The 20,639-nt window shown below is 38.9% G+C and overlaps 2 protein-coding genes across 2 annotated transcripts in view; one reads left to right on the top strand and one right to left on the bottom strand.

The window, feature by feature from the left end:
• rpl24 (ribosomal protein L24) overlaps window positions 1–20,639 on the top strand; it is a 730,678-nt gene that overhangs the window by 297,188 nt on the left and 412,851 nt on the right. The gene's annotated exons all lie outside the window — the stretch shown is intronic.
• Window positions 1–20,639, bottom strand: part of ubac2 (UBA domain containing 2) — a 335,736-nt gene that overhangs the window by 2,235 nt on the left and 312,862 nt on the right. The window contains exon 8 of the mRNA XM_028799950.2: window positions 8,968–9,084. Coding sequence (XP_028655783.1) covers window positions 8,968–9,084 — 117 coding nt within the window. The remainder of the gene's footprint in view (window positions 1–8,967; window positions 9,085–20,639) is intronic.

Here is a 20,639-nt window from a genome sequence, read left to right as displayed (position 1 = left end):
TTTTTTAACTTATGTTTCTTTATGTCATATTTCTATTAGCTTTGTAAAGCACCTTGTACAATGGTAGTACAAAATGAAGACTGACTAATGCATTGATGGTTCTACTACTCATACACTTTTGTAGTCTAGAAATGCTGCCAACAGTAACTTACCCAAGTGTATTCAATGTTTTGAATGTCTCTCTACTACCATGGAAGATATAGTTACACTGAGTTTTGGTTAGCAATACAAACCCTTTAAAGGCATTCACAGTTTATTTTAGGACAATAGTGTTGTGCAGTGTTTAGTGCTGTTGCCTAACAATTCCAGACACCTCGGACTAAATTCCAGTCTGCTCATTAGCCACACTCATGTCTGCACAGAAATCCCCAAATATACTCATTTTTTTCTCCTATAGTGACTATAAACTGCCCTGGTATGAGCAAGAGTGTGGGTGTGTGTGCATGAGTGTGTTAGACTGAAAAGATTTCATCATTATTCAGGGCTGGGTTGGTTTCTGCTTTTTATCCACCACTGACTATACAAGTTGCAGTTGCCATGACTAAGAAATGGATTAAGAGGATGTGAAAATGGATAAATGGATTTCATTATGTTTAATGTCTACAAACATTTATATATATCTATCTTTTATAAAAGGCTAAAATACAATGAGTGCATTTAGGCCTACTCGCAGTCATAAATGAAAACATTTGGCTATCAAAATCATAACAAATAACTCTGGGATTTTCTCATCATTTTTGTCTTTATGTTATCACTGTGGAGCAGCAGGTAGCTTTGCGATCTCAAAATGTCTAGACCATGATTCAGTTCTTGCATCTGATGCTGTCTTAGTGTTGCGGTTCATTCATTTTCTATTCAAAGATACGCTCCTGTTTTTGACTGGTGAATCTAAAGTAATGCAGGCGTGTTTTCACACTTTTTGTGACTAGGGTATTGAGGTCATTGACATCATGTCAACAACTTCTTATGTAACCATTTTTGAGTATCTAGGCTGACTGTCAAGGACTAATCAGCAAATGGGCACTTACCAAAAACACAGAGGGGTTAGAATTTGGAGAAGTGAAAGGATGACGAGGAGAAGTGTTTTGAGAAAGAAAGTGAACACAATGATACAAAAAACTGGTCTATCCATGGTAAAGTTTTTTAAGTCTTGGTGAAGATTCTGCCATATTTTTCCTCTTATCTACTCAATAAATGAATATTTTAGAAATATATTATGATAAAAAGGTAAAGATAATGCATAAAAACAAAATAGCAATGTGAATTTTTGACCAAAAAAACCCAGAAAATTAAACTGCAACAAGGTTTTCTCCCTCCCTCGAGGATGAAAACATACAGTATTTCTTGGCAATAAAGTTTATCCACTTGTAACCTTAAACATAGAGAAATACCGTATCACTCTCTTCATTTACAGTTACCAATTTCAAGTTGAAAAGTATATAATTTCAAGGTTAATGTATGCTACAAATAAGGAATTTTATTACATTTTTTTTAAATCCAAAAAGGACAGTATGGTAAATCCTCAACCAAACCATTACAACAACGCTCCACACTGCACTTTTCATTGTGTTTGAGCTCTGAATCAAATGACATCTCACCAAATGGCTATGAAACTTTAAAATAGCAAATGTAATACCTTTATGCTAGTAGCAATCTTTCAATTTTTATTTATTATTCATATAAGTTTGTAGAGAATCATCCATTCGTTCAAATTGTTCCTGCTGTTTTCTGCTTCCCCAGAACAATCTAGTACTGGACTGGATGCTAGTCCATTGCTGGGAATACTCAAACACAAATGCCCACTCACTCAAAGAGAGTTAATATTGAGTTGGCAGTTAACATAATATGAAGGACTTCTTGAATGTGGGAGGAAATCTCTATATATATGGAATGTTTTAGGGCTCCATACAAATATTGTGTCCAACATGAGAATCTAACTGCATCACTGTGTCTCAATATAAGCTTTTATAATATTACCTGTCTAACAGTAAATGCTTATTATTCCTAATAATGTTAAACTTTTTTGTAATTTTTTTATTATCATTCTCATCCAAATTTCCTGAGCTGTTACAAAAAATACTTGTGCATACTTTTTACTTCTATACAATGCAATGAAATGAACTTTCACTTCATTTCATTTTGAGACACTTTTTCTAGTGAAAGTCATGGTCAATATATGCTAAACAGGATAGTCCAGGCCACCTTATTCTTAGCAGAGGTTTGCAGCACCCCCTGTGGAAATTCTGCAGAGATACAATCACCCCCTGTTTGGGTCACCCAATTTGGCATCCTAAATATGTGCCCAAACCATAGGGAAGCTCTATTCTGAAATCCTACCATATTACTAAACTCCTTGCTCTATCACAAACAGTGTGTCCAGTATTCCAGCACAGGAGGTTCATTGCAACTGTTTAAACTTGTAATTTCATTCTTTGGGTCATGGTCCAGAATGAACATTCATCTGTGTAGCCACCAGCTGCTCCTGTGCACACCAAAGGTCACATTTTGAGGACAACATGATGACGATATCAACTACAAACATCAGGTATACAAGCATATAACCATGATAATTTCCAAACCTTAGCTGAGCTTGTATATTCTGTCATTGAGATTCACTCGACAGAGAAAGCAAGATATGCCTTTGCTGGAATCCAATGTCCACACTGAATTAATTCAACTTAAAGTTTAACTATGAGAACACAACCTATACTCTGCAAACATAGGGGCTGAAACCATGCAGCAGTGGTGCCAGAATCCATTATTGTTCTAGTAATTCCGTTTAAGGTGCCATGAGATAAATGTCAATAAATTATCTCTTACAAATCTGCATAATGACAAAGAGTTTGCTGTTCCAAAACTTGGACAAAATTGACTCTCCTGGATACAAAGTACACTTTTTAGTATCCTTGCAGAGGCTTACCCAGAGAGGCTGAGGAATGGATCATTAAGAGACTGCAACAGAGCCTCTTCAACTCCCCCCAAACCCCCCACTAACTTTTAAAAATGGTGACCAACATATCAGCCAAGCACTTTTAAGGCTCTCACTCCTCTATGCACATAACATGCAAAAAGTATATTTGCCCAAAAAAGCAATTAGCATTTCCAGATATTTTTAATGACTACAGTAGACCCCCGCGAAGTCACGGTTCAGAGTTTGTGGTCTCAGTCATTTGCAGATTTTTCCTTAGAACCTATCTAATAATTGTTAGCGGAAACCGCAAATATCCTCCGCAATTTTTATCGCTTTTTTCGTGGCAATACTGTACTGTAGAGAGAACAGGAAGCAACTGTAGAGGAAAACGTGGCTTGGTGAAAGTAGCCAACAGAATTTGAAACAGCAACTCCCAGCAGTCCTTGCAGTGGCTCTGATTGGTCTTCTGCGGAGGGTGCTGGGGCTGTCGGGGTCAAAGGATGTCAGCGCGGCTTTTAAAAAGGGGGCCGGTGACCAAAAGCAAAAAAAAAGTTTTTGTAATTTGTGTTTCAAGTTCCTGTCTGTCTGCTATTTGTTGGGTTACCTGTACTTATTCATTTTGCCCTGGATCGTTTTGTGGTTGGCGTCTGGATTGTCTGGCATCTGCCTGTGTACATGAGGACTATAAGTGGATTCATGGCCATCCTGCAAAGAAAGGAGAAATCCTGAATCCGTCCACCCATCTTCACCATTTCAGAAACTAGCGGTAGAACTATCTTTACATTCCCATTCAACGGATTTTTGGACTATCTATTTTCATCATTACATTTCATCCGTTGCCGTTTTTCATGATTTACTGTGTGTGTGTTTTGTTTGTGCTTTGTTGTATTTAATACCTAATCGCTGTAAGGGGAACAGGGGTGGTATCAATGTTTTCATTTATTTCACTTGTTTTCATTACATTCTTTATTTGCTATTTGATTATCAGTTTGCTTTGTTTTTGTCTCTGTTTGTGAGTGTGTGCGGGTCAGGCCAAGGCTGTGTGCGTCCCTGGAATCTCTACCATAAAAATAAATAAATTGCTGTCTTCTCAACGGTGTGAATCTTAGTTGCACCGGACCACTACAACGTTATTAATTTCTCCTTGCTGCTGCTTGACTGTGATGTATCTCCAGCTGAGTGTTCTTGTGTTTTCCGTTTTGTTCCTCTTAACCCTTAACCTCCACAACCAGCTATAGTCATTTCCCAGTGCCATTTGCGAGCATGCAGGAGCTGATCAGTCAGTGCCATACATTTGTTGAGCAGCCAGCTCATGACCACTGCAAGCCCCCTGTGAGCAGGGGGGCTGAACACACCCCTAGAAAACACGGACGCTCCTCAAAAAACCCCTCTTAAAAAACGCTGATACACTACTTTCACATTGCTCCCTTACTTGCGGCTACTCTGTCAAGTGATATGCTTCTTGCGTAACGCGCCTGAACAGCATCTGTCCTTTTTGGCTGATTGCTTTGTTTCCCTCTCCTCCCCTAGACATCCTCTGCTCCTGTTGGGGGTCCTGAACCCGTTGTGCTCCCCTATGATGTTTGCCTATTCTTTAATCGAGACCTAACTGCATACTGAGCTCATTTTACTTCTGAAAGATACTGTACATGTTTGTTTGAAGTGTTTGAATAAAGTTCCTGTCTCTACAATCTCCTGTGTTTCTGTGCAATTCTGTGACCCAAGCGTGAAACCCTGCAGCATCACTGTCTCTGGGATTGAGCCGCTGCATTAGACTAGCTTGCAAGCATCAGCGCTTACCTCTGTGTGCTTGCATGCAGCCAACTCAAGTGCAGTTGGCTCGGTGATTTACTGAATTTCATCCATGGCGTCAGTTGCACCTTGTACATATTGTTCCAGTAGTTACTTAAATAGTTTTTACAGTTCATTAGCAGTGTGTAAAATGATCAATGTTGCAGTAATTGTGATGCTCTTTGCATGAAAAAACATGTGTTCCATTAAAATTTCACTTATTCTTTGTGAATTGTGATGTTTACTTAAAAAGTGCAGCAAAAAAGTATTTGGTGTCCTGGGATGCATTAAACCCCAAGTATGTGGCAGTTTAAGGGTTAAAGCCCCAAGATGCCGCCAAAACGCCCAACATCTTCTAAGGCTTCTGGCAATGAAAACATGCTTGCATGAATTACAGTACATATAACAGTAATATCGGTATTTTACATTCTAGCACTGCGGGAGAGATAGCAGTATAGTACTGTACAGTATTATGGGTTTACTTTTACATTCTTTATTTTTAGGTAATGTATTAAGCTGAGTTTGAAATTAAATTAAAGTGTTTTGGGGGCATACTTAGGGTTTAAACTATAACAATAGGCATTTTTTAACCACATCCAAAATTTGTGGTTTTTCACAATTCGCGGGTGCTCTAGGAATGTAACCCTCGCAAATTTTGGGGGTGTACTGTATAATGAACTAATCTACAGAAATGCACCAATGTCCCAACCCTTCTTCTGACACTGCATTCCTGAACACTGAGCAGATTATATCCACCTCATTTAGATTTCCTGAATCAAGACCCAAGTTTCTCCACATATTCTAAGAACCACAATTCCACAAATTTGTTGAAGGATTTGCTGACATCACCACCCCATTGTTCAAGCTGCTGAGGAATTACTGGTCCTCTGGAAAGAATGCTCGGTCATGATCCATCCAAACCTGATAGGTCCGCCCATGATCAACTCCAGACCATCCACCACATTTTCCAATAGGTGAAGGAGAGGATGATGGTAGCCCAGTCCAGACAATCGTGTTCATACAACCTAAGACATGAGCTTGTTCATTTCTCAGTTGGTAAGAAAGTGTGGATCAGGACTCATCCCCTGTCCAAACCCTCTGACAAATTCATGGCAAACTACCTCAGAAGTGGTTCAGCCCTGCAACAATAGTCCAGCAAAAGGGTCCCGTGTCCTATTCAGTTGAGAGGGTATTGCCAGGGATACTGTAAACATTTCCAACCTCAAGCTTTGGTTTTTCCATAAACAACGGCCTGGGGGTGGTGAATGTAGCAGTGCTATGGATTAAAGGACTCAATTTCCCAGCTGCCCTGAGTGTACAGAACTGATTGGATTTCTGCAATGGGTGCAGGGGCTGCCGGGGACAAGAAGAGCCAGCAGGAACTTTAAAAGGGACCTGGCTAAACATTGAAAGAGGTCCCATTGTTTTGCGTTTGTGTTCACTCATCTGTCTCATCTGCCATACCACCTGTGGAATATCGATTCTATCCTGGATCGTCAAACCTGTAAGGATGTATAGACTGTCTCGTGCCTGTCTGTCATGTGACTAGTGTTGGACTGGTTATTGTGCTTCATCAGAGGGAGCACTCAACAAATCTCATCACCCCTCACTGCACCAGAACAACTGGTCCTTACTTGTTATTACATTACTTACAAAAAGCTGTTCCTGGATCGTCATCTTTTCCTCCATTCCACTTCATCCATTACTGCTGCATTCAGACTGTTAAGGACTTTGTTGCGAGTGTTTATTGTTGTGTTAGTATTTAGTATCGTCAGAGTAGCCATTCTCAGCACACCATCACTCCCATTTAACTCTTCGCTTCCATGTCATTTCAGTGTACACTCTAAGTGGTAATTAGCTGATAGCTCAGCGCTTTATTTTTTTTTCTAGAGCCCATTCTCTCAGGTAAGATGAAACAACTACAATGTCGATCACTGACCTTTTACACTAGTTATTCACATACCTGGTACATTTCTGTGCAGCCTTATGTTCAAAGATATTGTCTGTCATAAAGAATTCATTACCAGCACAGAAATCAAAACCTAATGTATCACTTACTTGGCTGTTCCTTTTTACCGCGGCTAATTAGGTACCTATGTCCTTCCCCTTGTGAATGTTGATATTTCCAAGTAGAACTACAGAGTCTGCATCTGATGCAGGTTTGAGCAAGAAATTCACAATCAATAAAATGGCAGAATATTCTAAATAGTTGGTAGACACATACTGTACACACAAACAAACTTTTCCTTTCTACAATGAAATGTCACATTAAGGCAACACTCTCATTCATTTGATATAAACTTCTGCTGTACAACATCCAGCCATTGGAATCTTCATATCCCTACACCTGGTAAAGCCATTCGAATGGACAAAATTCAGAGTAGGAGAGAGACCAGTCTTAACTGAAAAATTCTGGTTCAAGAGCTAATGTGGGGATGCATCTAGACAGTATTTATCAACCTTATACACAAAACCCAGGTCCAACCATGACAAAGCAGATACTATCTATGAGCCAATAGCCAGTTACCATTGCCAAGGTCTAATGTATTTTGATCTGTTTTAGAATGTCACCACACCCTTCCTCTTGAGGTTAGTGAGCCCCAAAAGATGCCTGCATGTGGCTTCTTTTTGTTAAATGCTATCACACTATGAGGGTCATTAAACACCCGCTTTAAATATCTACCACAAGCTTGGAGCCAGAGGTATGTGCCATTGTTAAATTAGTTCAGAACCATCATGCAAGTCTAATTTTTGGATGGTTCTTTGTATAACAAGCCCTCTTTACAAAACACAAGATTTCTAGTAGCATGCCTCTAAGGATCATTGAGGCACACAAATCTTTCAAGTATGCTAAGGTCACAGTCCGAAGAAGGGCTATAATGAACCGCAAAGTTATTACGAAATATTACAAAGATATTATAATATTACAAAACAGAAAAAAATGCAAAGCTACAACATATTTCTTTCATACTTTAATAGCAACATAACAACATAACCTTCAAGTTATATGCATGTTATAGCACAGCTTTCGGAGAAGAATATTTATAGAACTGGACCATAGAAAGACAAACTGACTTGCAAAGTGGGAAAGGTTTGTGGCATTTTGGTTTCTAGTCAGTAGGTCACACCGCATAAAGGTTACGGATACCTTGCTGTATTTTATGATCTCTCCATTCATTTTCTAAACCAATTTTTTACATTACAGTTACAAGTTCAGACATAAATATTATATACACTATATGCTGTATAATCAATAAATACTAATTGTTTTAATTTTTTTAAACATAATCTCTAACATAACACCAAGGTGTGTCCATGTGATTTGTAGGGTTGTCTCAAAGCACCAAGAACACAGCCTAATCATTACCCTAGGTTTGCTGTTTGCATGTTCTCCTTGTGTTCTTATGAGTTTTTCCTAATTTTTCCAGTTTCATTCAGTGTCCCAGTGGCATGCACAGCACTGAGTGGGAGTGTGTTTATAAGTGGGTGCTGTGATTAATATTCATCACATCCATGGATTGTGCAATCAGAGTTCTCTTAGACTATTTATAAATCTGTAATGGAAAATCTGCTTTGGAAAATTGATAAATGGATAGATAAAGCAGAGATTTTCTTGATGTTTACTTCTTTCTAACATAAAGCATCATGACGTGACAATGATTTAATTGGCTGATTTTAAAAAAGAAACTGCTTGATTAATTAAACATTCTCATAAAACTATTCATAAATATGTTTAAATCAAAATACCTATAATTATACTTGATTCATAATAATGTCACTCATAATCAATATAAAAATGAATTGAGCAAGCAAAGCAACACAAATGAGTTTAGTTATTTGGCATATTGTTTCAGGGGAAAAATGCTCTGTCTAGATAAAGCACGTTTTTCTACAAACACTGACTCATATCTTTAAAAATACCTTAGAATGACTTAAAGGTTCCGTGACATGTAGCTGCTTTTCGGTTGTGTGATTTGAGATATCAAAATAAAGGATTTTTTACTTGATGGGCAACAATATATTCTGTTTTATTTGGTACTTTGAGATCTTCCTTGTATTTGCTGTCTGTGGTATTAACAATTAAAGGTTACCGAAGGTAACTAAAAAAACTTATCATGCTGCAATTTCAGTTTTAGTTACAGTAAAAGTAAGCTGCACGCCCTGGTCATGCACACCTTAGCTAACACGTGTGGTTTCATTTAAAGTATTAGTTTAATTTCCCTCATATTTGTACGTACAGTATGTAAAACAAAAGGAATTCTGACCTGGTCCTCTGACACCCCTGAAGGGTTGTTTTGTGCTGATAGTGGGGGAGACAATGTAGCAAGATTCCTTCTCCTTTGAAGAGGGAACAGAAATCTGTTCCATTGTGCAAACCCACCCTAAAAGAAATAAAATAAGAAATTAGCTCATTTTATTTTTATAGTTTATAAAAAAAAAATACACCTACCTGTTTTCATTTATCCTGATCAGCGCTGGAGGAGCTAAAATGCCAAAGCTCTTAAACCTCTAAATTTACTGTTGACAGGACTTGATTAATAACAGGACAAACTAACAAACACAAAAGTAACCAGTTTATGGTTCTAAATCAATCTACAGCATGCTTTTACACTTATGATGAGAAAAGGCTGATGTCTTTGGAAGAAATCTCTTTTAGCAAAATTTGAAGTATACTTAGCTGAGACTGGAATTACAGGAGTAAATAAATGAGCAATACAGGATAGGGGGAGGGTCTTACGTGGCCATGTCCACATGAGGAAAATGGCACTGGCACTTACAATGCTCTTCTTCATTCCAGGACAGGAGAATGAATTTCACAAGCGGCAACAGCTCCTACACTCATTGATCACTTTATCAGGTACACTTGCTTGTGAACATTATCAGCTTGCTCCTCCAAACAACCAGTCAAGTGCCTGCCACTCAATATGTAAAGAATGAGGCCACGTTCAAGGGATGTACTGCAGTTCTTACTTAGCTAAAGATTAAAATGGACAAAATTCACGATCTAAGCCACTTTGACTGTGGTATGACTAATGATGTGGTAGCTCCAGCATGTCAAAAAACAACTGCCCTTCAGAAATTTCACACAGTACAGTCAATAGAATTTAAGTAGAAAAATCCAGTGTGAGGCATTTCTGTGGACTAAACATTTTGTTAATAAGACAAGTCACAGCTGAATGGCCAAACCAATGCGAATGAAACATACATTCAGATAGAAGCTTCTGCATTTACACAGTATTTACAGCAGTGGTGTGTGGAAGGGAATTTCTACATGCACAACACATTGGACCTAGAAATTGGGTTATAGCAGCAGACTCCACTTCAGCCAATTAAGAAGCAGATTTCTGCTACAGCAAACAGATAACAGGCTTAGATTTTACCATAAACAGCATGAATCTACGAATCCTTCCTGCCTTGTGTCACTGGTACAATTTAGTGGTTGTGTAAAGGTGTGATTTGAAAACCACTGTGTACCTAAGGATTTTTGCTGGCCATCTGCATTTCTTCATGGGAGAAGTCTGCCTGTTATTATCTGATACCTTATTAACTTTTTTCTTGCAGTTTCTTGGACTTTAAACTAAGATCATATTTGTAAATTAGTATTTTAAATGAAATTCATTTTTAATGTTTATTATTCATTCTGAGTTATTTTAACAATGTTCAAAATTTAATTGTGTACTGCCACAACATTTTGTTTACCTTATAGACAGTGTCATTTCTGGTCCTACTGATAAAATGCATTGGCCTGTGTCTCAAAGGTTGTGTCATACGACATCAGCAGCAAGACCAGCTATGTGCTGGGACACTTTATCCAAGACTGTGGGTTCACTCAAAACCTTGTAACAATATTTAACTTGTTGTTTTGGAAATTCTGATTCACGTATTATTGCTTTGTTTTCTGACTACAATTTAAGTTCTGGATTTGTGTTACTGATTTTCTGGTTACAATTCTTGGCTTGGTTTGGACCTTGAAAATGTAAATTTTGAAAAAAGAAAAAAAAAATGTTTTCATGGTTTTGGCCTTTTCTGAATTGATCTCTATTCATGACACATTTGAATATGTAAATGCCAGACAGTTTGTGCATTCAACATACGGTGTGACACCTGATACTAACCCATGCAGAATGAATGTGTCCTGTAATGTACTGGCACCTCATCCAGGGCTGATCACTGACTTGTGCCTGACATTGCATTTAAAAGCACCCACCACTCCAAATTGGTCTAAATGGATCAGAAAATGGATTGATGGATAATATGAAGTGCATGCAATTTTTTTTATTCCAGCTTCGTGCCACATAGGTTGATATATGTATAGGCAAACATTTAGAAAAATAGTATAATTACTTTAATCAAAAAAAGAAAAAGCATTTACATGCATTACGCTAACCATACTCTAATATTTAACCTGTTTATAAGAAAAGATCTAATAAGAATTTATGAAGTCCAATAGTTATGTGTCTTGCAAAATGTGTTGCATTTTTAACCACTAAAAAGCACAATCAAAAGTCAAGATATACTTACACTCAAAGTGTAAATAACTACCAGCGATTCCTAAGCAGACATAGGCAGTTTCATTTCCTATATTACGCGCCTGGCCTTCTTGAACAACTAGCATTGCCCAATAAACAAACTGCAGTTAGTTACATTTAATATATGAAAGGTGTTTGAGGGTGGACCCTGAAAGGAGTTATGATTTTTTTTTCACAGTTCTGTGATGACAGAGATAAGCAGCTACTAACAGTTCACGTTGCCTATTTTAAGCTTGACTTTTATTTTTAATGAGCCTTATATTATGAGACTACAAGGTGACAAAATGAACAAACATGAGGTTTAGTGTATGTGTGCTTCCCTTTAAGAGGCAGCCTAGATTGTAAATTGCTGGTATTTTCATGGCAATCTGTATTAACAGGCTGCTCATCTTGAGCAGGTTTTGCCAGAATAGTAGTATCTCCGAGAGTCATAAGATGAACAATGTTAAATGATTACATCTAAAGTGTAATGTTATTGTACTTCCAAAAAATGGAGAATGAAAGGGCACATGGGCTGATTAAAAGTCAAGTAGATGAACAAAAGCCAGTACAACATTCAAGGGTCAAAACCAGAAAAGGCTAAAGAATCTATTAAAATAAAAAAATCACATACAAATGGCTTTTAGAAAATATCTTCAATTTTGGACAAATAGCATGAGGTAACACTGGCTTAAATAGAGTCATGCTAGTGGGGTCACATGATACGACTTCTTTGGAGGAGTGACCTAGCAAACAGGACCTGTGCTGCAGCAAGTGCTGCAGAAAATACAAAGCATACTGAACACAAAATTAAACATCCTCTCAAAGAGAAATAATAGAAGTAATTACAAAATCTGAATCGGCAATATAAAATATGTGAAACTGTTTAATCAGATATGTTAAGATGGCAATGAATAAGGGCAAAACGCTATAAGCTGTCCTCTTCTTTTTTTTATTTTCCATTTTTTGTGTAAGCCGGACCAACACTGCTGAACATTAGAAATGATGTTTCAGGAAACCTCAATATCCAAGAGCTTACCTGAAGATATTGTTTGTACCTCTGTATACAAGTGGAACAATAACAAAGATCAGCAGACATGGGAAAAGAGATGAACTGGTGCCCAAACTGGCCTCCAGTTCCTTTCATCCTTGTGTGAATGCAACATGTTCTGTTTCACTAAGTCCAAACACCCTGGACACAGCCATCCAACCTCACAGCTTTTTTTGTGCACCATTCAGACTACAACATGGCAAATACTGGCAAGACAAAGGGATGTGGTGTATGCTCTTTTATTAACTGCTCTTGGTGCACTGATGTGGAAGTGGTCTCCCAGTACTGTTCACCTGTTTTGGAACACCCTACGATCAAGTGCTGGCTTTTTTACTTGTAATGAGAATTTTCCTCAGTGTTGCTCACGGCGGTTTACATTTCACTGGAAACTATCGCTATTCTGCAGTAGACAAGCTGTATGCCGCCATTTGTGAACAAGACAACCAGTGATCTCCATCATCATAAGAAATTTGAACTGTTTTGCAAAATCAAGAAAGTCCTCCCTAAGTTTTCCCAGACTTGCCCCACTTGGGGCAAACCGACATTTGATCACTGCCACACTACAAGTTTAACCATGCACCAAAAAAAAGAACAGGTTAAACCCCTGCAAAGTCGCTGGCCCAGAAACATCCCATCCCACATACTGTACTGAAGAAATGTATCACCCAATTGTCACTGGTGTACACTGACATTTTCATCTTGTCCCTGTATTGATATACGATGAAAACAGTGTTTTAGGAAAACCACAATTGTGCCCGTGCCAAAGAAAGCTGCTGTTTCTTGCCTGAATGACTAATGACAATTGTGCCCTAGAGACAGATGCTAAAGCTCAGAGATATTCGTTTGAGCAGTTCCATCTGTGCCTGGGTGTTTGATTTCTTGACAAACAGACCCCAATCATCGAGGATTGGCAAAAATAACTCCTCCACTTTGCTCGCCAACACTGGCCTTCCACAAAGTTGCTTCCTCAGCCCACTGCTTTAAGTTAATTTCCCTAGGACTGTACAGCAAAGCATAAGGCAACAGCATCAGGTTTGCAGACAATATCACTGTGTTTGGCTTTATCAGTGACAATGATGAGGCTACTTACAGGAAGGTGGTAAAAAAAACTGTGTGGTGCCATTATAACAACCCTTCCCTGAATTTCAACAAAACAAAGGACATTATATTTGACCTCAAAGAGAACACTCCACTGCAAATTAATAGTTCCCATGTACAGGCAGTTAGCAATTTCAGGTTCCTGGGTGTCCATATTACTGTGACAGTGCAGGTTAAATCCTTGCTCCATCTTCCATTTTGGGAGCCTCTTGAACCCGACACCATCATACCATAACTGAGATGAGCTTGGCAGATGAGGACAAAACACACATAAAGAAAGGGGATGGTGAAAAGTGCTCAAGTACTTTTATTAAAACAAACAACAATGTTCAAAAAGTAAAGTGCTCTAAATGTTTCATAAATAAATAATCCATAAAAACAAAGGTGAGGCAGAGGTTTAAATTCAAATAAATAAATCCATTAAAATCATAGGTTAAAACACAGGCAGGAAACTTCTTTAAAAACAATAGCCTCGGTGCCCCTTTAAAACTGACTCCTCCTTGTCTAATCCCTTCCTTGATCTTGCAGACCAAGGAAAAGTCTACCAGCAGATGCAGGCAACCTTTTGCCCTGGCTCGTGTCCCCATCAGCACTTCCTCGGCATTCCATGGTGAGACACTGAGCCCTGCTCCACTTGTATTGCTGCCAGTCCGTTGGCTCCTCCCGGTGACAGCACATTCCTGAGCCCAATGATCACTCCAGCTATTTGGTCGCTCAGCAGGAGTAACCATTCAGCCCCATCCTGAGCATTGGCCACACACGCTCCTCCCTGTGGTGCTTAATACCGGTCCGTCTGCTTCCTTTCCTCACACAAGCTCTCTCTTACACTCCTGACTCTCTTCTTCTCACTTTAACATCCTTTTTTTCCTTTGTTTATTGTTCCTCTCTCACACTCACGCTTCCCTTTTTAAATAAGGGTGTGGCACAGTTGCGGCAATCAGCAGTTCCTAGTGTCAATGAGGGGTGCAGGCGATCCCACACCTGTGCACTAAGTGCCAGGCCATCTGCTCCCGCATCTTGTACGGGAAGCAGTCTTGCCACGCTACACACACAAAGATGCAAATGCATCAATTATTTATTTAAAATGCCATCCAGACACGGACCACACTTTACCAAATTACCAATTGCCTTTCATGGTCCGTCAAACCCACCTGCATAATCAATAAGTCTAAAGGACTTTGGGATAGGAAACAAAACATTAGTAGACTTTTATCGATGCACTATTGAAAGTATCCTGACCAGATGCATTATGGTGTGGTTTAGTACCCTGACTTGTCAGAACGGCAAACTTCTCCAAAGAACTGACTATATAGCTTCTAAATTCAATGGATCTGACTTTCCACAGCTTCATACCATCTACTAAACCATATATCTGAGGAGAGCTGAATCTGAGAAGCACTAAAGGAGCCACACAACATGCTCCACCTGCTTCAGGGACAGCATCTTCCCCAGGTCATAATGTCACTAAACACCCAGTAACCTGATCCTACTTGCCATGCACTGTGTACTGTACCCACCTGCTGGTTTATGTGTAATTCAACTATACATTTTTTTAAAACTTGTCTCATTTACTGTATTTATTTCTTTGTTTATTATGTACATTTATTTATTCATTTATCTTCTGCTATTCTTATTCATTTACTGTATTTATTCAATCTCTAATCTAATCTAAAACAATCTAATATAAACTATATACTTTAGAAAAAACGCATTACAGGAGATACACTATTTTAAAGTTTCTTAAATCATAATAACTATGAAGCACTTTCAAAGCACACAGTTAGTTATTCTATTTGGATGAAATAACTGGTCATTTCTCTGTTGTACAGAAATTGTTCTGGTTACTCTAAACTGTTTAAATGCTATGCCCCATCTAGAAATGGTCCCTACCTTCCACATAATGCTGCAATGTTAGACTTCAAATTCTCACAAATCTAAAATTAACTTACATGACATTGGTACGTGGATGGTTAGCTTAGTTTTCAGTTTATTCTGACATACTACTTTATTTGATCTAACTGGAGAGTGTGGTCAAAGTTAAACATATACACAGGTTTGGACACATTTATGTGGATCATTGAAATGACTTACTATTTGTTATTTTCCCACTAAATGCTGACTCTCAGTAAGGAGACCCGGGTTCGCTTCCCGGGTCTTCCCTGCGTGGAGTTTGCATGTTCTCCCCGTGTCTGCGTGGGTTTCCTCCAGGTGCTCCGGTTTCCTCCCACAGTCCAAAGACATGCAGATTAGGTGCACTGATGATCCTAAATTGTCCCTAGTGTGTGCTTGGTATGTGGGTATGTGTGTGCCCTGCGGTGGGCTGGCACCCTGCCTGGGATCTGTTCCTGCCTTTGCCCTGTGTTGGCTGGGATTGGCTCCAGCAGACCCCTGTGACCCTGTGTTAGGATATACAGTAGCGGGTTGGATAATGGATGGATGGATGGATGGAATTTTGGATAATGGATGGATGGATGAATGGAATTTCCATTTTTTTTTTTGCAGAAAGTTCCTCCCATAGTAAGTATCTGTGAGCACTTAGCTAACGGATTTAATTACTTTTTACTACACAGTACTGATTAGCTCTACTGCTTCACAAATTCAATGTCCTTGGTTGGAATGTATAGCCTACTATTAAAAGCTTATCCATTTATGTAGAATGTATAGGTGTACATAAGGAAAGATGTTAAGCAATATGTTCTGTTCACGGAAAATGAAGTAAAATCGCATGTGATGGTATTTGGTGCTCATCTCAATGCATGCGGCGCACATGTAATATTAGCTGGTATGACAAGTCCTTAAAAAGTATCTGGTGTTAAGGCTATAGTATGTGGGTATGCACATGAAAGTAAGTGGTGATCAGGAGATAGTATGGTGTGCACACCAGATTTCCCAGAAGAAAAAAAACGTTACACCATGTCCCTGCAGGGCTCCAGGTATCAGTGAGGAATACACCACATGCAGAGAAAAATAAAAAGACTAATTTCTGTAGATATTCTTGAATACTTCTGAAATCAATAAAAAAAACTTACAACATGCAGCAAATCCACATGTATTCTGTGGTCAAATGTTGACAGTTGCACTTTTATATGTAGGTTCACATTTCATAGGTTTATACCAGCGGCTTTAATTTCCTTCCTAATTTCAAAGAAATCAAGCAGTTTGGAGGTGTTACACTACCTCAGTGTAACCATTTGTTCATTTGCACCATTGTGAGTTCTTGATTTGCAAACTCTTCTTCAAGGATGGACTCCCTTAACTGAGATAAAAAGGTGTGAAAAATGAATGGATATAGTAAAAGACGGAGATAAAGTATTTCTGTAATCACTGTAATTCAATCAATAGCAGTAGTTCAAAAATGAAGTAGAACAAAGGCATTCACATTTGTACAACACACAAGTAAATGACAGGAGTAACAGAGAGAAAAAACATCAATCATGATTACCTGGAAAAGGTGCTTTGAGATGAATGAAAATTGTTTTCACACAGGCTGTGGTAAAAGGTTACCATCTACAAAAATGAAAAACCTGCCCATGCATTGATCTGAGTCAATGTACTGTATATACCATAGTGATTAAGTGAAGAGACTAATATATATACTGTAAATGTAGAGGCAGTGACATTAAGAAGGAGGCCAATACAAACTATTCATTTATCGATTTTTATTTTCTTTCTCCATGTTTCTGGATGGCACAGTGCTGCAGTGGTGAGTCTTCCACTTCTGCAGAACATTTTCTCCTGATACTCTAGTGTGTATTGAATGAATTTTTTGTGATTCCTAAACGATCATTCAAAAGTGAGTGCACTGTGAAAGACAGGCACTCCATCCATGCTTAGGGTTTGTGACTTATGTATAATGCTGCTACAGGAGTCTCAGGCCCTAACAGCCCTAAACAGGGATTAGATGGCTGAGTGATTAGGTTGGATGGATGTTCTTTCCACATTAGAAACCCAATTTTCTGTAAAATGTTGCAAACTACCCATTATTTTATAGCTCCTAATTTAAACTCGTTTACCAACTTTATGTTTTCAAATTTCTTCCATTGGGAACAGTCAACATAAAAGCAAACACTGCTATATAGTTAGGTCCATAAATATCTGGACAGAGACAACTTTTTTCTAATTTTGGTTCTGTACATTACCACAATGAATTTTAAATGAAACCACTCAGATGCAGTTGAAGTGCAGACTTTCAGCTTTAATTCAGTGTGGGGTGAACAAAAAGATTGCATAAAAATGTGAGGCAACTAAAGCATTTTTTTAACACAATCCCTTCATTTCAGGGGCTCAAAAGTAATTGGACAAATTAAATAACTGGAAATAAAATGTTCATTTCTAATACTTGGTTGAAAACCCTTTGCTGGCAATGACAGCCTGAAGTCTTGAACTCATGGACATCACCAGATGCTGGGTTTCCACCTTTTTAATGCTCTGCCAGACCTTTACTGCAGCAGCTTTCAGTTGCTGTTTGTTTGTGGGCCTTTCTGTCTGAAGTTTAGTCTTCAACAAGTGAAATGCATGTTCAACTGGGTTAAGATCAGGTGACTGACTTGGCCATTCAAGAATTTTCCACTTCTTTGCTTTAATAAACTCCTGGGTTGCTTTGGCTGTAAGTTTTGGGTCATTGTCCATCTGTATCATAAAACGGCGCTCAATCAGTTTGACTGTATTTAGCTGGATTCGAGCAGACAGTATGTCTCTGAACACCTCAGAATTCATTCGGCTGCTTCTGTCCTGTGTCACATCATCAATAAACACTAGTGTCCCAGTGCCACTGGCAGCCATGCACGCCCCCAAGCCATCACACTGCCTCCACCGTGTTTTACAGATGATGTGGTATGCTTTGGATAATGAGCTGTTCCACGCCTTCTCCATATTTTTTTCTTGCCATCATTCTGGTAGAGGTTGATCTTGGTTTCATCTGTCCAAAGAATGTTTTTTCCAGAACTGTGCTGGCTTTTTTAGATGTTCTTTAGCAAAGTCCAATCTAGCCTTTCTATTCTTGAGGCTTATGAGTGGCTTGCACCTTGCAGTGCACCCTCTGTATTTACTTTCATGCAGTCTTCTCCTTATGGTAGACTTGGATATCAATATGCCTACCCCCTGGAGAGTGTTGTTCACTTGGTTGGCTGTTGTGAAAGGGTTTCTCTTCACCATGGAAATGATTCTGCGATCATCCACCACTGTTGTCTTCCGTGGACGTCCAGGGGGGTATTTTCCGTACGTCGCTTAAATCATCCGAGATCAGATGCCTCATCTTGGATGAGTTAATGCCAGTGAAACTCATCCGGGATAAGTCGGTTTTTCAAACGCAGCCGTGTGGTAGATTAGTCTAGCTGGATCTAATGATGCAAGATGAATGCGCGCGCTGATTGAAAAGCCCATATATATTGAGTCTAGAAAACATGATCAGCAAGTCTTTGATAGGCTGTAACAAAATGACGAAAGAACGGCAGCATTTTTTTTTTCACACAAGCGGAGCAAGACCTTTCATTCGAAGGACATGAAGAATTTCAAGATTTAATATGCACAAGGGGTAACACTGCAAAAGCAACCCAAACCAGAAAAGACGGCTGGCAAAAGTGGCCGACAAATTAAATGCGTGTGCATTGTACTTATTGAAAGCAGCGTTTCATTTCTTATGTGTCAGATTAATTATTATTTAATATGTCATAATTCCAGATCAAACGTGAGCACAAGGAGAACACGGGAACAGGTTAAAGTGAAGTACAAGAATATACTTCAAACTGGTAAATATTGGTATACTAGCAAAATACCCGCGCTTCGCAGCGGCGAAATACTGGCTGAATATTTAAATTAAGAAAAAAGTAAACATTTTTAAACTGAGGGAAAATATACAAATAATTATTTGTTAAGGATCTCTTTGTATACGACGTTGTCAGTTCATCCCTCCGGTTGTAATATGACCAAGCTGTGCGCTGAGCTTACTCTTGAGCATGCAACATACAGTTGGCCATGTGAAAAGCAATCCTGCCTCAAATCAATGCCAACCTTTTGTAGTGTTTGTCCTTGAGACTTATTAATTGTCATTGCGAAGCAGAGCCTTACTGGAAATTGAACGCGTTTGAATTGAAATGGGAGATTAGATGGTATAACGGGGATGCAAGGAATAAAAACTGTGTCACCTGAGGCACTGCCAGTAAAAATAGTTGCTTCAATCAGGTTGTTTTGTAGAGATGTGACCTGAAGTCTCGTGCCGTTACAAAGTTTTGGTGGCTGTAAGTTTCTCAGTAACATTATTGGTGCCCCAACCTTCAAAATGAGATTATGCTCAGGAGTGCCTGGAGGATTTAGAGTGTTGAGAAACTCTATCGGATAATGTACCGCATCTTCTACTTCTACAACTGAATCAACAGATTGATATGTTTTTGGTTGTGAAGGTAGTTCTTGAAGTAAAATGTGGTTTATAGTCGTAGTCATGTCATTTTTTGGTGTCAGGATAGCTCTCTCTCTTAACCATGACACGTCATTTTGGTGGAGATTTCGTAGATCGGGGTAAACATTTTGAAGAAGGCTTTGTAAGGTGTTCACGATGAGACAGAGATTTGTAGGAATATTATTTTACGATTTTCTTGTATGAAGGTGCCATCACCTATACTCATCAGAAGAGCAGAGAACTCCTCGGCTTTTTTGTCGCCTTTCAAATGAACTCTCATGTTTATTTTTAAAGTAACAACATTGATTTGTGGCCATAGGTATGAAGATTTCAGAGATGCTTTAACTTCATCAGCGCGTGTTCCTCTGGGCACGACTGGTAGGGTTTGGCGGAAGTCTCCAGCCAGTAACACTGTCAAGCCTCCCATAAGTTTGTTGGTGTTTCGGATGTCTTGGAGGGTCCTGTCTAAAGCCTCAATACCTGCTCTGTGTGCCACAGTGCATTCATCCCAGACAATAAGCTGACAATGTCGCAGCACTTCAGCCATGTTGCTCTGCTTTGATATGTTACACATGGGGGATTCAGTATGGTTCAGGTTCAGAGGCAGCTTGAAAGCTGAATGAGCAGTTCTGCCACCCTCTAGAAGAGTTGCAGCAATGCCAGAAGAAGCCACAGCTATGGCAATGTTATGTTTTGCTCAGATTTTTGCAAGGAGAAGGTTTATTAGGAATGTCTTACCAGTTCCTGCTGGAGCATCAAGGAAAAACACCGTGCCAGTGGCTGACGCAACACTGCTCATGATTTGGTCATAAACTGACTTTTGGTCACTATTTAGCAAATGCTCGTTATTTGTGACTATATTGGCCAATTGCGAGGTGTTGTAAG

This window comes from Erpetoichthys calabaricus, chromosome 4, assembly GCF_900747795.2.
Source record: "Erpetoichthys calabaricus chromosome 4, fErpCal1.3, whole genome shotgun sequence".
Lineage (NCBI taxonomy): Eukaryota > Metazoa > Chordata > Cladistia > Polypteriformes > Polypteridae > Erpetoichthys > Erpetoichthys calabaricus.
Note: the sequence above shows the minus strand (reverse complement) of the source record. Positions and strands in the feature narration are given on the sequence as shown.